We start from the raw sequence: 19,801 nt of genomic DNA, 5'->3' as shown, positions 1-19,801 counted from the left end.
CTCATTCACTCTCTTCTACTGTTTCTATTCTCTCCTCTTCTATCATTCCCATGACTCTCTCTCCCTCTCTCACTCCTAATCTGATTCACCTAATCTCATCTTTCATACTTCTCATTTCATTCCCAAGATATTCCACCTCCTCTTTCAGCTCATCTCTCTCTCTGCATGTTAGCCACTCTTGCTCGCCATTCATCCTCCCAATGAAGACAATCTCCAAAAACTTCACAATCATTCAAGCCTTCCACACCTCCCACTCTTATTTTTTCATTCATATTCCGCTCGTCATTCTCATCTTCTATCACACTACTCGTCTCTCTAAGTTCAGACTCTCCCACCTCAGATGCAACCAGGTCAGCTATTGTAATATTTAACTCACTAAGTTCCTCTCATTGCCTACATTTTGCACATATATGCATGCATCCCCCCCCCTTCTCTCACCTGCCACATATCCAACTGCTGGGACACATACATACTACAAGCACTACATGCCACAAAATCCTGTATTATGTTATGCAAAATAGAGTCCCTAAATGGGGGAGGACTTGGCAGCATGCCATTTGTAATTGGAGCTGTGGCTGCTGCTATTATTCAAAGTGCCGAGGAATTACTACAACTAAATGCTATATACTAAACGCTCTACTATACTATGTTATACGCTCTACTGTAAGCTAATTTACTTATGTGATACTATAAGTATAAACTATATTTAACTATACTAAATAACTAAATACAAAAACTTATCTTCTTCTCTTTGACCGTAAATGCATCCAACTCTGACCTCGCCTTCTCAGTAACTGAAAAATAACACAATGTAAACAACTCAACTCCAAAAGCAGCACCACTTGTATTAGTGAAAAAAAAAAAAAAATGTAGAGCAATTCGCAAAAGAAGTCACACTATACACATTTAAAAACACTTTTTTCCTAGCACAGCTCAAATTCACCGCCACAGTGTTCAGCAACTCTAGTGCACTCCTCAAAATTATGGAAAGGTTCACTACCTAGATCAGTTTCTATCTTTATTGACGTCTCAGTAGATTCACACTCATGGATATACATAGCGCTAAATCAATAGTAGAAGTAACATTTCCATATATATGCATTATGGAGAGGATCACTACCTTGATCAATGTCTACCTTTACTGAGGTTGCAACAGTAGGAGTTACACATATGGAAATGCATAGTTAAATGAATGGCAGAATAACATGTCCATATCCAAGTAGCACATGTTACACTATAAACATCACACTTTACAGTATACACCATTTTCCTACCTGTATATACAAACATGATTTCTACCATTGGATAAGACCACATCATGAATACTGTTTTCAGATATGGTCATTAGATAACTGGTCTATGAAACTGTGCATAAGAGGCTAGACTAAGGGAAATGTTTTCTTCAAAGTTTGATTAATAGATAAAAGAAGATACATGACAAATTCATTGTCATCCCTGGAACTGAATAAGGCTGTGTTAAGGAAGCATGCTAGGTTCAGAATCTTTTCACAGCATGTAATGAATCTGTAAAATGGACTGCCATTGTTGTAAATGCAGCTTAAATGATTTCCTGTAAAGAAAGTTATGATAGGTATTTAGGCATGTATAACGTAAATATTTTTTTACTTACTTTTTATTAATCTATTTAATTTAACAAATAGATGTCTACTGCGCCATTGCAATATTTTTCTTATTTAATTTTTTATTGTAGTTGCTTGAGCTAGTTCAAACTGTCTATAGACTTCAATTTCTAATTCATGCATAAAACTTGCAATTAATCTTAATCTTTAGTCCTTAACTTAGTTTTACCCCCACCCCCGCTCTCTCTCAAGGCCGGAAATATGCTTCTGCACATGCTTGAATTGTACACTTAGGAAAAGCTTCTGACTGGAGCCAAGTCCTTAATCTACTTTGCTGTATTTCACTTGTATTGATCTATAATGAATTGTACACTTAGGAAAAGCTTCTGACTGGAGCCAAGTCCTTAATCTACTTTGCTGTATTTCACTTGTATTGATCTATAATTTTTTTTTTTTTCAACTGCACCATTAAGGATCACGTAAAAGAACTGTTGTTCCTTCCCTTACATATAAGAGAAATATTCAGCTAAGCACAATAATAACTCTTAATTTTACTCTATCTCAAGCAACTCCTATTAATTAATCAGTCAGTCGTGGCTATTACTACTCATAGGTCACACAGGTTTGTATTTTTATGAGAAGTGCATTGGATAAACAAGATCAGGAAAGCTATTAACAACAACATGTTTATTCTTACTAAGACAAATTATATACAACATTCAAACACCACATATCACGTGTCTGGTTCTAAGACAACAAGAGTACATTGGAGACAATACCTGTCACGTGTCTAACTCTCAAAAAAATCAATTAAGCATTTTGCTTAATCTTTAAGACAAAGAAATCATAATTACACATTAACTTTTTAGACACTTGGATGAAACTTAACACACTTAAACTTCTCTCATGTTGTAAACAATAAAAGGAAAAACTTAAACCACATTCACTCTTAGCAATACATAACATAGGCAAATCTGTAGATCTCTGTATTCTACTATTCACACTCAAACTAAATTATGACTTTCCAATTCTCTCTAACACATTCTATGCCACTAGATAACAGAACCAACATTTGTCGTTTGAACTTCACAATCTAAGATATTACATGAAACATTCTACTTACAATCTTTCTAGTTCATTACACAGTCCTAAATCCTAAAGGCTTAGGCAATCCGCTTCTTCCCAGCTAACTTTCGATTTAGCACTGGGATATGGCTGTGATAATTCAGCACACAAGTAGAACATCGGGGAATCTCACTGTGGGATATCTTGAAAAGATCATCTCTGCTACTAGCGAACTTCCCATCTTCATCAGAACTGCCACAGGAACATGACTCTCCCCGTCCTCGGAAAGGCCTGGCAGGAACAAACTTTGAAACGAGAGTCTCCTGGCCACTCAATTTCTGTCTTTTATATCATTCTCCCAACCTTGGCCCTTCTCTAAAGTTCCTCAGATTTACTGGAGGGTTTTCTCTGTCACCCATGCTATAGCTGGGTTTTGGAGGGAAAATTCATAATCCGGTGACCTTCGCGACTGTTGCTAGCCTTGTGTCTCCTAGCCCAATCCTGTCTGGGCTTAATTTTAGTTATAAATCTAGTAGTTCTTATTCAGATCTTTTAACATTTAGTTACAACATTTATCTCAGTACAGTGAGTTATACATTCTTTTACTTAAGTGTAATATGTAATTTAATTGCCCATGTAAAATCAACATAGAAAAAATATTTCTATTTTTTTTCTATACAAGATTTTACAATAACTAACTAAGAGAGGGGGGGGGGGTTCCCTTTCTCTCAATGAGCACTTGAGGAGCCCATAGTATTATATGGACTCCTCAAGGAGTCCTAAACAGCAGAATAGGAAATTAATCCTAGATACATTGAAATATATCTAGGATTTGTCAATGTTAACTGACATCTCATAAATTTATCTTCACATTGAATTATTGATCAATGACAATGATTTTAAAATAGTGGGAAGATTTTCATGCATTACTGTTGAAATTACACTTTCTAATGGGAGGGTTACAACAATCTCACAATTATATGAGCACTATCAGTTTTTGCAATGATTTCTGCAGTTTTATAAGATGCAATGATTTCATCTTCGTTTGTTTCTGTGTTTAAGATAACAGTGTTTCAAAGCTCAAAATTCTGTTTTAAAATTTTAAAGTATTCAATATTTTAATAACTTTATTAGGATGTTTCCTTTTTGATCTAAGTCTTGATGGCTTCATTGCCTCATTTGAAAAAGAATTATTACACATAAGGCACATAGGTTCTTGAGTCAAATGGGCGTTCAATGAAACCATAAGTTAAATATTCATTCAAATATTGTTGATACTTTCTTTTCAGCACTTGACATGATTGATGATGGATCGAATACTGCAAAGAATTAAATAAAATGTAAAATTCTCACAGCCTGCCACTCACAAAAAGCACTGCGGATCAAAAATAACTTCCACAAGGAAACAATAAAGCAATACAAATTATTACTTAGAAAGTAGAAACAATAGGCTGAAGTATTTCCTCATTCCATCCATGCCACATATATTGAACAATAAAACAAACCATGCAGCCACCAAGGTCACAGCTATCAGAAAGGTGCAAATACCAAGGATTGCAGAGACATTATTTCTAAAAGCACTTAAGCATTTAATATGTATGAAAAATAAAAGTGGTTAAATCTTTCCCACTATTCCTTTTATCAAAACTTCCTACTCACTTCTAATATAATATACCTATATGTCAAAAATCAGATGTTACTGGGCAGGGTTGAACTTTGTAGAACCACAAACCCTCCCCAAAAAAAACTTCCTCCCTTTTGGGAGAACTATTGCCTCCAAATGAGAATCTCTGCTTTAAGAGAGCAACTTTAAAAAATATCATTTTCAATAGTCACGATCATTTTCATCGCTGCTGATCAACAGAAGATCTACTATATATTACTCACTCTGCACAAATGCCATGGAGAAGTTTGGCAAATCATAAGTGGTTGCCCTTGATAATTAGGTTAAACTTGCCAAGTCACACCAAGGTGTTTCTGTTATGAACCTTAGTGTGTTTCTAAGGTGTAAATAATTATAGATATGATTGAGGAGATAGATATAATTGAGAGATTTAGCTATCTAGCCATCTTTGTTACATAGCAGCCTGATGATCCTTACACCACCATCCATCACATCACTCTAGTATTGTAAAAATAAAAAACAGGCAAAATTACTTACTATAATAATCACACCCTCTACTGAATTTATCCACATATACAACACTTTCTTAGTCAAACTACAACATCCACTGCATGAATAAAATATTACTCCCCCTGCCCACTTCCCTTTGTAAACATAAAGAGAGTCAGAGAAAGTGCAAAGGCAAATAACTAAGACTCTCTCATGAGATCTGGATTGAGGGAATGTGGTCTTCAGAGTCTGGCAGATAGGAGGAAGAGGGGACGAATTGGTTGAGACATATAAGTTAGTGAGAGGAGCCTATCAAATAGATAAAGGAATTATTACAGAGGATAATGGGTAATTTGAGAACAAGGAAATTATACAAAGGTCATGCAAGTAAAGAAGTGAAAAGAAGAGTTATTTTTGCTTGATGGGTGCTTAATGTGTAATGCACTGCCAGAATGGATGCTGAGTGCTTCAAATTGAATGTATTCAAAGCAAAGTATGATAGTTATTGTGATCTGGGAGTGTTCAACACCATCCACCAGTCTGAAGATTCATTCCTTGATGAATCTTCAGACTGCATGGTGGCCTGGAAATAATATTAATAATACTTGGGTAAATTATAAAAAGAAGAATGTAATTTTTTTTCTTGAGTATAATTAAAGTTTAATTAATTTTCCATATCCACATAACTAATGAAAAGGTGTTTAATGGAAAAAAAAAAAAAAAAAGCTGATTTGGTAGATGCTCGCTATAGTGAACCTGTGGGGACCAGAGAAATAGTTAATAGAACAAGATTCATGCTATAATGAATTTTATGGGAAAATGGCTGTCCCCTTCCTCTGTTCTGAGGATATAAATACCCAAGAGGGTATTTATATCCTCAGAACGGTATTGGCATTCATTTTGATAACTATGATTTCTTGAATTTATGGAAGAAATGATGTATTAATCTTATTAATATATTATTATGAGCAACTGTATATATCTGTTCATCATTTATCTTTTAAGCACCTCTGTAGCGCAATTGGAAGAACAATGGGACACTGCACCCTTTGATTGAAAAAGACCTGAATTTGATTCTTGAGAGGAATATTTATATGTTTTTTTTTTTTTTTTTTTTTTTTTTCAATTGAAAGTGAGTTAGCTGATCTCATACAGCATATAGAAGTTGCAGTTTTTTTTTTTTTTTTTTCATGGTGACTGGCTTTTTATCCTGCATACAGGCACATAAATTGCATAAAACAGGTGCATAAATTGCATGTGGCCAATAGGACACATGCAATTTACAGATACAAAATATTATTGGTAGTGGTGGATGGCAGAAGGCATTGTGTGTTGGTTAAGTAGGTAAAGATTAAGTAGAGGAGACAGTGAGTTGTTATGTAGTGGAATAGTGTGCACTGCTATCACAATGAGTCTGACTCCTTTGAAGTGTTACATAATAATAATCTCTCGCACAAACTTCGGCATTTTTATTGGATCATCATTTCTTACTTGCCTTATGATACCAATATATTTATGATTATTATTTTCAGTTAGCCATGAAGCAAGAATATTTCAAATAAGAATCATCCAGAAAGGTCAACTACTGCAACAAACACCAGATTCCCATCAGCAGAATTCAAGGTTGGCACCATCATTGTAAGAGGTATAAATGGAAAGAAGTGGAACTGGCGGAAGAACAAGGAAAGTACCATGTCAACATAATCGGTGTTATCAAAACAGAGACAACAAAAATAGGTGAAACTGTTTTAAATAACAAATACAAGATGTTATATTCAGACAGTAATGATCAGGTTAAAGAAGGAGTATAAAACATTAAACATGGTGATAATCTTCTTGAATGGCATGCGATATCAAGTAATGTGGTGGAGATCTCAATGGGGAATTGTGCAAAGAAATAGTAAACCAATTTCAACTTATTTATGGATCTGAGAGCTGGGTCAGAAGTAAAACACTTGACCAAAGACTAGAGACCAGATATGAGAGTCCTGAGAATAATCAGGGTAAAGAAGAAGTATAAAACATTAAACATGATGATAATTTTCTTGAATGGCAGGCGATATCAGGTAATGTGGTGGAGATCTCAGAATGGGGAATTGTGTAATTAGACTTATTTGTGCTTATATCCCAGAGAAGATAATGAACATAAAGATGTGTGCACAGATTTGCATGGAGAGAAGACTCGAGAAATAAGAACTGTCTCATTGACTGTTATTGTTAGTATCGTTATTGCTAATATCTTCTTGTTGCTTTAGAATTCAAGAGTATACAAAGAATTTGAAATAGGAGGTGGTTGCTATAATCTTGATAAGGATAAAATTGAATGTAATATTGAAAAGAAAAGTGTAGAAGTGTTTAAAAAGAATCAAAGTTTGAGCAGCTTTTGAACATGAATTAGACTAATATATATAATGTCATTGATGCTCTTAGAAAATACAGAGACAAATGTGTAAGAAAGCTAAACATTGTGTAAAACTGGCTAAACAAAAGTCATGGGAGGACTTGGGTAAGAACACAGAAAATGAATATCAAGAAGATGGCAAGATATTCTGGAGGTTGTTGAAGAAGCTCAGAAATGGAGGAAATGTAAAAGGAATTAGAGATGATAAAGGTGACATGAAAACGGGAGAAAAAGATATCCTTGAAGTATGGAGTAATTACTTTGAAAAATTGCTAAATGAATCAGGAATACATATCCATACTTGAAGTAGAAAAAGCCATCAAAAGCCTGAAATATGGAAAGGCAGCTGGAGTAGATGATATTCGACCAGAAATGCTCAAGTATGGAGGTATAACAGTCTTACAGTGGCTGCACTACATAGTTCAGAAGGCTTGGACAGAGGGATGATTGGAGTAGAGCTCTCATAGTACTTATATATAAAAAGGGGAAAAAAAACTGAATGTGAGAATTACAGAGGTATTTCATTACTGAGTGTTCCTGGTAAGACATATGCAAGTATACTTGAGAAACAGTTGAGAAGGATTGTGGAAGAGAAGCATGGTGAAGAACAAGCTGGATTTCAGGCCAAATAGAAGCTGTCAGGATCAGATATTCACTTTATAACAGTTAGTTGAGAAATCAAGGGAATAAAACAAAAATCCGTGTTTAAGTTTTGCAGATCTGGAAAAGCATATGACAAGGTGCCAAGAGAGAGGCTATTCAATATGCTGCAGTTATATGGTGTTAATGGGGCATTGTATCAAGCAATATTTAGTCTTTATTTGAGTTGTAAGTCAGCAGTTAGAATTGAAGGAAGGAAAGGAAGATGGTTTAATGTTAAATCTGGTGTGAGACAGGGATGTACATTATCTCCTCTGTTAATCATTATCAATATGGATCACATTATGAAGGAAAGTGGTATTAAACATGATATCAAAATTGGAGATGTTAATGTCAGCTCTTTGCTTTATGTGGATATTATACTTCTAAATAAATCTGCTACAAGTCTGCAAGATTCCATGACTAAATTGAATAACTGTTGTAATAGATATGGTATGAAGGTCAGCATTAAAAAGACAAAGACAATGAAAATAGGCAGAAACATTGAAAATATCAACTGCATTGTGAATGGTGGAGAACCTGTCGAACAAGTAAAACATTTCAGCTACTTAGGCACAATTTTTAGTGAGTAAATTAAATATGGAAATAGACAACAGAATCAACAAAGCTGGTATGGTAGGAAGTCAACCGAATAAATTTATATGGAATAAGAGAGAGATTAGCCAAAACACTAAATTAGCTGTATACAAGACAGTGTTCAAACCAATTTTAACTTATGGATCTGAGAGCTGGGTCAGAAGTAAAACACTTGACCAAAGACTAGAGACTAGATATGAGAGTCCTGAGAAAGATTAGGAGCATGACTATATGGCATCAATGTTGTTGTTGTCTTTTCCTTTGAAGAGTCTTAGATGTTTCCTTGTGCTCCTTGTACTGCTCTGGCTATGTTAATGATTTTGTTTGTATAGAGATGTTTGTTCAGGATTAGGATCTATTTCTTACAAGGCTGCTGTAATTGCTGGACAGGTAAAGATGCAAGTGGGTGTCAGTTCAGTATTGGGGCAGATGTTGCAGTTTCTATATGTTTTCGTATCATCTGTATTGATCTTCATTCCTCTGTAATGTCCTGTTCGTAATCTTGCTATCATGGTGGAGGTCTTTCTGTCAGCACTGATTTCGAGAATTTGATGTTGTATCACTGATTTCAGTGGAATTAGTTTAGCAAAAGCTAAACTAATTCCACTGAAACTATCATGAAGGTTGTTTTCTTGATCATAAATTAGTAAATAATAATATTTGGTTAACCGATCAAGTGTTGATCAATTTTATTAATTAACTGGACCAACTAGTTTCGCCACACTTATCTGTTGGCTTCTTCAGGGCACTTACATATAGGTTTAAACACTCTCACAATTATGCGTAACTGCAAAACTGACAAGAATAAAAACTGACTAGAATAATTACAAATAAAATAGTATCGAACGTGAGTGAAACACGTATCGCGTGTACAAGATCAGCTAGCTGTTGCTGAGGAACCTTCTGTAGTTTGTATTAAAGTTCATTTCTTCCGTTTTTAAGGCTCTGATTAGGGTTTTCCATATCTCTGGGAGTATTAGGCCTTGATTTCTGTTAAGGTTCACAGTAGAACGGGCGACTGTGGCTGCTTCTTTGAACATTCTTGAATGGTAATCTTCCTCTAAGTAAGGGGAACAGCTTTTGTCCCACTCGATGACATGGTTAGTTGTGGAGAAATGAGACGATAGGCCAGAAATGTCCTGTCTGTTGTTTTTGACATAGCCAATGTGCTCCTTTTGCCTGATTTCGAGGCTTCTCGAAGTCTGTCCGATGTAATTAGAGCCACATGAGCATGGAATATTATAGACTCCAGCATATTTGTAGAAAGGACAGTTGTCTTTTGGAGATCTTAGTAGTTTACGAATAGTATCTATAGGATGAAATGCTACTCTTATTTTGTGTTGTTTGAGGAGATTGAGAACAAGAGAACAAGAAGAGATTCAATATATAAAAACGATTGCAATTCCGTATGTAAGTGGCATTGCCAACAAACTAGCCAATCTCCTCAAACAACACAAAATAAGAGTAGCATTTCAGCCTATAGATACTATTCATAAACTACTAAGATCTCCAAAAGACGACCATCCTTTCTACAAATATGCTGGAGTCTATAATATTCCATGCTCATGTGGCTCTAATTACACTGGACAGACTTCGAGAAGCCTCGAAATTAGGCAAAAGGAGCACATTGGCTATGTCAAAAACAACAGACAGGACATTTCTGGCCTATCGTCTCATTTCTCCACAACTAACCATGTCATCGAGTGGGACAAAAGCTGTTCCCATTACTTAGAGGAAGATTACCATTCAAGAATGTTCAAAGAAGCAGCCACAGTCGCCCGTTCTACTGTGAACCTTAACAGAAATCAAGGCCTAATACTCCCAGAGATATGGAAAACCCTAATCAGAGCCTTAAAAACGGAAGAAATGAACTTTAATACAAACTACAGAAGGTTCCTCAGCAACAGCTAGCTGATCTTGTACACGCGATATGTGTTTCACTCACATTCGATACTATTTTATTTGTAATTATTCTAGTCAGTTTTGCAGTTACGCATAATTGTGAGAGTGTTTAAACCTATATGTAAGTGCCCTGAAGAAGCCAACAGATAAGTGTGGCGAAACTAGTTGGTCCAGTTAATTAATAAAACTGATCAACACTTGATCGGTTAACCAAATATTATTATCCACTGAAACTAATTTATCAGCTGCTTCATTGTAATCAATGCCTACATGAGCAGGAATCCATTGTAAAATGCAACTTTTTCCTAAACACTTTAGTTGATTTAAGAGTTTATGGATGTCTTGTGTGAGCCATTTTTGATTGCCTCCATAGCTGATCTTGAGTCACTGTAAATTATAATTCCTTCAGATTGTTGAGATGATGATAGTTTTAAGTAGGCTTCAAGTGCTTTATTTATTGCGTAGAGTTCGCTGGTAAAATTGGAAGCAATTCTCCCAGATCCAACTTTTATTGAAAGTTTCTCACCTTTCGGGAGTAGAAGGAGAACACTAGCACCTCCATTAATCATATTGGTGTCTGATGATCCATTGGTATAACAAATACTGATGGAGGATGAAAGAAGGTTGATAGTATTTAGGCCTTTTTCTTTGAGCATTTCTTTTGGTTCTTTTTTTGTACAAAGTTTGGTAAGGTTTAGATTTAAAGAGGTATTAGAATTTAATCATCATATTGTAAAATTGATGATCTGTGAAGTCTGCATTTTTGATTCCAATGCTCATAAGTTTTTAGGGAGATATGATCGCTTTGGTAGCTTCTGATATTATTTATGAATTTTATGGTGGCAAATTTTCGTCTTTCCTCCAGCAGGTCAAGCCCACATTCCTGTTTGGCTCTGATGTTGTTAGTGAATGAGACTGCCCCAATGATAATCTTGGATGCTTTTGCTTGTATTTTGTCTAATTTTTTTTACCGATGAGGCTGAAGGTGACCAGAGAGGTGCTGCATGTTCCATTATTGGCCTTATTAGTGTAGTGTAAGTAGTCTTGAAGATTTTTGGCTTTGCACCCCAATTTGTTCCACAAAGCCTTTTCAGTATATTTAATTTTTTTAGAGCTCTGTTGGAAGTGTTAGAGCTGTGTTGTGCAAAACGTAATTCCTGATCAAGCGTAATACCAAGGTATTTTGGATTTGTGACTTTTTCAATTAGCTTGTTGTTGATCATGACTTTGAGATTGTAGGAATGTAGGAGCACCGATGGAATTTTATTCTGCACAAAAAACAATGTTAGTTCTAAAAGTTGCCATTATGATGGCAATACCATAGTGGGTAATTAAAAACATCACAAAATGTAGGGTACACACAGCATATTGTGTGGTTACACAACATGTTCAATATGCTGTCCTCTGTTTTCAGGAAAGCGCTGAAATCACAAAATCACGTAATGAACCACATAACACAGAGTTTCACTCGAAATGCTGGGGATATGGCATGTAATGTAATGGTCTTGAGGTCCTAAGTTGGCTATATGTCCACAATAAACTTTGAGATATTCCTGAAGCCAAAAGTCGCAGGGGTTCAGATTCAATGAGCATGCTGGCTACATTGCATGAAGATGTCAGAATCATCAGCTGCTATGCTGATGATTCTGATATCTGGGGTAGTGTATGAGTCACATAAAATTTTATGCATGTCCTGCATAAAAACTGTTGTTTTTATGCAGGACACCATCCCGCATAAAAAATGTTGGATACAGGCACAAACACTGCTGAAGTGTTGGAATCGCCTGACTGGCTCAGAGAGAGAGATGCATATCGCAGGCCATTAATAGTCCAAGTAACAAGACCAGTAGGACCAAGCTCCTTGAACTCGGTATGTGAGTTTGTGGTTGCCCAAATTCTGCAGTTGTGCACATTCACAGCACCATCCAGATGGAAGCGAGCTTCCTCGGTCTAGAAAATGTTCCATGGCAAGTTGTTGTCCAGTTCAGCCCAAGCAAGAAACTGTAGGGCAAATGTTTCTCATGCACCCCAGTCAGGATTAAGCAAATACTGAATATGGGAAATCTTGTAAGCATAACAGCACAGAATCTGCCTTACGACTTTGTGAACTGTGCTTACAGATTTGTCTAAAAACAATACAGCCTGTGCTGCAGCTTCCTACAACATTTGCCCATCTTTTCTTCCTCTAACACTGTGGCTACTTCCTCCACTGTCTGCCATTTGATGGGCTTCCATCCTCTGCCAGGTTTGATATCTAAGGAACCTGTCTCTTCAAATTTACAGATCATTTTGTTTATGCCATTTGCAGTCATAGGATCCATTTTTAATCCCTTTAAAGTTCTGAAATTTCATGTGTTGTTCAAGGCACAGCTGTTATTTTGGTGAAACAACTTCATGAGAGGAGTGCAATCCTTTGGTAACGGTGACATTGTGCTTGAACACGCTATCTGTCCGCAGGTAATGGATTGACACATTCCAAAACTACCTGCTTTTATAGAAGCTTCTTTCGAAGCACATACATCATTGGGGATATTTGTCATTTGCATAAATGGTACAGTCGCAGTGTTTCACTGCATACCAGGAGTATCGTACATAATTTACATGTATTGCAGTGCTATCTTTTAGAACTAACATTGGTTTCTGCACAAAATAAAATTCCATTGCTGCACATCATCATGTTAAATATTAAATCTTTCCAATGGGTAGTTACACATTTGCAGCGTTTCAAAATGTGAACTTTAATTATAATCACCCTGAATATATATATATTTTTTTTGTATTTATATTTATTTATTATTATTTTTTTTTTACATACTCTGGAAACCCCATCCTAGACACCTAACATGGAACTTCTTTCAAGCTACTACAGGCTTCCAAATAAGCAGAGTGGTTGTCTCCCACTAGATGATGAAATTCAGCTTCCACTTAAAAAGACAATCACAAACATCCATCCTTGCAGTGGGATGTGAACCCACAGCCTGTTGGTTGGAGAGAGCAGGTATGCTAATCACTCAGCTAACCAAGTTGGCAAATTTATATATAATATTTAGGTAAATAACATACATACAATTTATTTATAAAAGAAATTATTTTCTTTTAAAAATGTGAAAGATGGAGCAATGAATAAATTCAAACTTATTCATCATCATCAACTTCATGATATGTATCTTTAAAGGACGTACAGGATATGACAGTACGACATGATTAAGTTTATATACATTATTACTAATCTCTTATCTATAATTTTCCTCCAAATTACTCTATTAACATAAATTAAATTGGTTTGAGCAATGTCTTGTATAGTGCTAGGTTTAGTGTTTAGATTAAATTTTTCTCTTATTCGACATAAATTTATTTTTGCATTTCCTGCAATAACAGCTAGATTGCATACTTAATTGTCGACTTCCATATTTAATTTGTTATGTTACTAAAAATTGTGTCTAAATAGCTGGAATATTTTATTTGACAGGTTCTCCATTGAGAATGCAGTATGAGTTTTATATGTTCCTGCTTATTTTAAAGTTTTGGTCTTTTCATTGCTGATTTTCGTGCCAAATTTGTTATACAGGGGTGCTTAAGGGTCAAAGCTATATAACTAAGAGGAGACCTCCACCTAACCTTTAAAGGAATGCGGAGAACCAACCAGGGCTACTGACCTAATGTCCAATCCTTGCCTTCTCGTGGTGCACCATGTTGGGTATCTACCTGAATACCGAACGAACGAGGATGGGCTGGCAATTTGGGATTTAGCTGACCAAATTGTATTCTTATTGGCTTAAACCAATATACAAAATGATGGTACAACATGACAAAATTTCATGCTGGCTGGGGAGTCACCCAGTTAAACAAGGCCGCCGTTGTTTTCGCCAGGAAACCAAAGCGAACAGCAAAAAGTCAGCTACTGGAACAAATCTGAAAACACACCCCAACTCAACATCACCAGAGTTAAAGATCGGTACTATCAATATAAGAAACCTGAATGGCAAAAAAAATGGAGCTAGTGGAGGAATTAGATAAGTACCAGATCGACATAATAGGGGGTGACTAAAACAAAAAAGACAAAAACTGGTGGGATCTTTCTGAGCAATAAATACAAAATGTTATATTCAGGAAATGACAATCAAGGAAAAGGAGGAGTAGCCATAGTATTCAGCACAAAATATGAGGCTAATCTTCTTGAATGGCAGGCAGCTTAAAGTAGAGTGATGTGGGCTAATATCAGAATGGAGAATTGGACAATAAGACTTATTTGTGCCTATGGTCCCACAGAAGATTCTACTAAGGTAGAAGTGGAGGAATTTTTTGATGCTTTGCTTTAGAAAAAGCAACAGACACAATGAAAAAGGAAAATTTGGTCCTTGTTGGGGATCTAAATAGCAGAGTAGGAAATGATTGTCAGACATACAAAAATATTCTGGGAAAATTTGGAGAAAAGAGCAAAGCTAATAATAATGGCAAATACCTGTTGGATTTCTGCTCAGGACATGGACTGGTTATTACTAACATCATGTTCCAACATAAAAAGGTGCACAAATTCACGTGGAGAGAAGATGCAAGGAATAAGAAAAGTCTCAATGACTATGTTATTGTTGATAGTGATGTTTTCTCCCTGGTGCAGGACACCAGAGTGTACAGAGGATTTAAAATTGGAAGGGATCATTATTTAGTCTTGAGCAGGATAAAACTGAATTTCATATTGAAAAGAATAACATGTAAGAAAGTTTTAAAGCAAATAAAAGTTGAGCTGCTCTCAGATGTGAACTGTAGACTAAAATACACAAAGGTTATTGCAGAAAAAATGAAAAAGTTTGAGAACAGGAACCAAACCTTGGAGATTCAGTGGCAAGCCTTGAAGAAAACCTTGATTAATTCAGCCAGAGAGGCATGTGGTGAGGTTGTCTGCAAGGATAGAAAAATCAGAACTCCATGGTGGACACAGGAAGTTAAAGAGGCAGTGAAGGAAAAGAAGAAAGCATATCAAAAGTTCCTGGCAAATAAGTCAGCTTTTCTCTTAGAGAATACAGAAACAAATGTAAGAAAGCGAAACACTGTGTAAAACTAGCTAAACAAAAGTTATGGGAGGACTTTGGCAAGAACATAGAAAATAAATATCAAGAAGGTAATAAGATATTCTGGAGGTTGTTTGAAGAAGCATAGAAATTATTATTATTATTATTATTGTTCAGGCCTCTTTTTCGCATGCAATTCCTGTTTAATATTGTTTGTCATCCACTTTACTCCAAATTGTGTCCTCTTCTTCACTCGTGGTATACAACTTACCATTGCTGCTAACAAATATTCTTTCACAATTTACCACACACTAATGGTATCCCGGCCTTCCAATTCCTCCCTCCATGAAATTTCCTGAAGTTGACGTCTAAGACTATTATAATCACTTACTTTATAATTCCACATAACTTCCAGTCTCTTTGATACTCCTGCATGTCTATTCATTTTCCAAGTCAAAACCACATGGTCACTCTCTCCAACTGGTGGGAGAGACGACATCTCTCATGCCAGCTGGAGAGAGAGAGTGGTGGGAGAGATGGTGGGATTATCAACTCTTCCAGTTATTATCAACTCTTCTGATGCTATAACGAAATCCAAAACTCTTGAACCTCTTGTTCCCTCTGTTACATGTTCCCTAAGACATTTGATTTAACTTAACTAATGGGAACCAGATAAACATCTCCTGGTCCCCATCCTCTGTGCTCCTGGGTCTGTAGCAACACCCCACTAAATATCCTGTCTTGCCTACCTCTACTTCACACCATATGCTCTCAAAATCATTTGTCTCACTTCCTTCCAAAGCCTCCACTCTTAGAGGACATAGGTCGTCACTTATCATAAGCAGTACCCCACCACCACGTTTTCCTCTCCTATCCTGACAAAAATTGCTGTATCCAGCGACTTCCATTCCTGTTATTATATCTCCTTCTGTCAACCATGTCTCAGTGATCCCAATAATTTTTGGCCAGGCTGATGCTATCTGCACCACTGATTCCTCTCCATTATTCCGGATGCTCCTAGAATTAGTATAAAGCATATAAATGCCATTGTTTCTATACCCAGCATTATCCCCTCTAGACTCTACAGAGCTCAGTGTTACCTGATGCCATCTCCCTTCTCCTAAGTATCCATTCCCAGAATGGAGGAAAGAGTGCTGTAAAAGGAGTCAGAGATGATAAAGGTGACATGAAAATGGGAGAAAAAGATATTGTTGAAGTATGGAGTAATTATTTAAAAAAATTGCTAAATGAAACAAGCAGTGATAGCACAGTGGTAAAAAAAACTCAACAGGCATACAGTTAGGAATACGTATCTATACTTGAAGTAGATGATATTCAACCAGAAATGCTGAAGTATGGTGGTATAAAAGTCTTACAATGGCTGCACTGCATAGTTCAGAAAGCCTGGACAGAGGTACGATTTCCCGATGATTGAAGTAGAGCTCTAATAGTACCCACATATAAAAAGAGAAATAAAACTGAATGTGAGAATTACAGAGGTATTTCCCTACTGAGTGTTCCTGGCAAGATCTATGCAAGTATATTTGAGAAACAGTCGAGAAGAATGATGGAAGAAAAGCTCGGTGAAGAACAAGCTGGATTCAGGCCAAATAGAGGCTGTCAAGATCAGATCTTCAGTTTACAACAGTTAGCTGAGAAATCATGTAAACATAACAAAGATTTGTATTTAAGTTTTGTCGATCTGGAAAAGGCATATGACAAGTTGCCAAGAGAGAAGCTATTCATACAGTTATATGATGTCAATGGGGCATTATATCAAGCAATACTTAGTCTTTATTTCAGTTGTGTCAGCAGTTAGAATTGAAGGAAGTAAAGGAAGATGATAATAAAATTAGTTTAATCCTTTGAAAAATAAACTTTAAAGGAAGACGGTTTAATGTTAAATCTGGTGTGAGACAGGGATGTACATTATCCCCTCTGTTAATCATTATCAATATGGATCACATCATGAAGGAAAGTGGTATTAAACAAGATATCAGAATTGGAGATGTTAATGTCAGCTCTTTGCTTCATGCATACGATGCTATACTTCTAAATAAATCTGCTGCAAGTTTTCAAAATTCCCTGAATAAATTGAATAACTGTTGTAATAGATATGGTATGAAGTTCAGCATTAAAAAGACAAAGACAATGAAAATAGGCAGAAACATTGAAAATATCAACTGCATTGTGAATGGAGAACTTATAGAACAAGTAAAACATTTCAGCTATTTAGGCATGATTTTTAGTGAAAATGGTAAGTTAAATATGGAAATAGACAACAAAATCAACAAAGTTGGTATGGTAGGAAGTCAATTGAATAAATTCATATGGAATGAGAGAGAAATTAGTCAGAACACTAAATTAGCTGTATACTAAAACTGGTATACAACCAGTTTTAACTTATGGATCTGAGAGCTGGTTCAGAAGTAAAACATTTGACCAAAGACTAGAGTTCGCAGATATGAGAGTCCTGAGAAAGATTATAGGCATGAACAGATGGCATCAATGGCAATCTCATATTAAAAACGAGGATATTAGGAAAGAACTTGACATTGTTGGCATCCAGGAATGCGTTAGCAGAGCTAATCTCAGGTAGTATATGGTCACTTAAAGAGAATGGGTGAGGAAAGATTAGCAAAACAAGTGTTCTCTGCCAGGTTGGCAGCAAAACGATCCAGAAGAAGATCAAGATATAGGTGGATTGATACGGTATAAAGTGCCTTAGACGATAGAAATATAAGATCTGATAAGGTTGGAGTCTTGACAACTAACAGACTGATTTGGAGAAAAATTGTAGATAGGAAGTTAGTAATGATGTAAATTTTTCATGTAGTACTATCATATCCTGTACATCCCTTGAGAGTACATGTCAGGAATTTGATCATGATGATTTGTTATACATTTTATTCAGTTCAGAGATTCTGGAGACTTAGCTGGATTTGTTTAGGAGTATAACATTATCTGCATAAAGCAAAGCGATAAAGTTTGATACTTTGATTCATAACTTATTCATTTGAATAAGTTATGATTTAAATCCTAAAATATTAATTAAATATTTAAGTGTAAGTGTTATTTTTAAAAAATTAATTATACTCTTTTTCCCTTCCCAATCATCCCTCATATCTTACCTTAGCCTTAAAAAGATTAGTAGCTATATCCACTGCAGCAAGGCCTAAACCACCACCGGCAGCAGTGACAAGAACAGTATCACTAAATTAGAGAATAAACCATATAATAAGCATTGTATTATTACACATTAAAAAAAACTGTGAATTAAAACTAGTAAACTTCCTTATGAGAAACAGAACATGTAACTTCGTATGCTAGTATGCAAGCTGAGAGGGGGAAAATTCAGTATCTTACACAATAATAGAACAAAACAGAACTAAATTGTACAACTACTGCTACGTTAATTTTATAAACCTTCAGGCCATTATTTTACTGTTTGCTTGTGAACTATTTTTATGAAGACAAGTTACTTATCAGTGACAAGTAACTTAGCTTCACAAAAAATTAATAATGATAGAATATTCAATCCTAAAGTCATTATAATCTTAATGCCACTTTTAAACCACCTATAAAATAAAAAAAAAACATATTCAACTCCCTAAAGATCCACTCCCCCTACTGGGCTAGTTGGCCGCTAGAGGGATTCGTAGTCTGTAGTGTTTGTTGAGGGCTCCTGATAAGATAAGTGTTATTTTAAGTTATCATTGACAAATTTACTTGAATATTATGTAGTTTTGTTTGCTTTGCGTATCTTAGTGTGTCTGTTTATGTGTGTTTTTTGTGTTTCAATTATTAATTTGATAAAATACGATAGAAGTGAGTATGGCTCCCGTAAGAAGGAAAATGGCGGCTAGTAATAATGGTTCGCCATCTTTAATCAATAACTGTAATATAAAGAAGATTATTCAGAGTAATATCTGCGAAATGTACGCTTTGCAGAGTGCGGTTGGAGTATGATTAGATGATAATAAAGGAGTGAACGTGTGTGTAGAAAATGTAAGGAAAATGAGGAATTAAAGTGTATTTCAGGTAGTGAGTGTGATATTTTTTGTCAAACTTCAGAATGAAGAAAATAGTGATATGACAAGAAATGGCGAGATTGTACCAGAGAACTGTGAGAGCATGAATGTAGAAAGTGTGAATGATGGTATTAATATAGAGCAAATTAATGATTTAACAGAAAATAAAAAAGATGAGATAGATGCAATGAGTGAGATCGCGTTGTTGAGCAGAGCGATACAAAGAGCAAAGCAGCAGCTAGAGCATATGAACAAAAGTCTACTGAGTGCACCAGCTAATAATAAAAAGTATGATAGGAAAAATAAGAGTATGAGTGTGAACGTAAACAAAATGAAAGAGAGAGTGCTGTAATGAGATTCGTTAGTACAAGGTGTGATTTGACAAAATTTGACAAAATCGTACCAACCTGTTGCGACTATCAACGACGTAACTGAGTCTATTAGAGAGCAAAAGGTAAGGGTGA

At 35.6% G+C, this 19,801-nt stretch overlaps 1 protein-coding gene across 1 annotated transcript in view; it reads right to left on the bottom strand.

Moving 5' to 3' along the window:
• LOC150109949 (protein Cryzl2-like) overlaps nt 1–19,801 on the bottom strand; it is a 217,177-nt gene that overhangs the window by 70,167 nt on the left and 127,209 nt on the right. The window contains exon 5 of the mRNA XM_090415988.1: nt 18,438–18,519. Coding sequence (XP_090272114.1) covers nt 18,438–18,519 — 82 coding nt within the window. The remainder of the gene's footprint in view (nt 1–18,437; nt 18,520–19,801) is intronic.

The sequence above is a fragment of the Typopeltis vanoorti genome, chromosome 1 (genome assembly GCF_054136105.1).
Source record: "Typopeltis vanoorti isolate ZY-2024b chromosome 1, IOZ_Tvanoo_1.0, whole genome shotgun sequence".
Lineage (NCBI taxonomy): Eukaryota > Metazoa > Arthropoda > Arachnida > Uropygi > Thelyphonidae > Typopeltis > Typopeltis vanoorti.
Note: the sequence above shows the minus strand (reverse complement) of the source record. Positions and strands in the feature narration are given on the sequence as shown.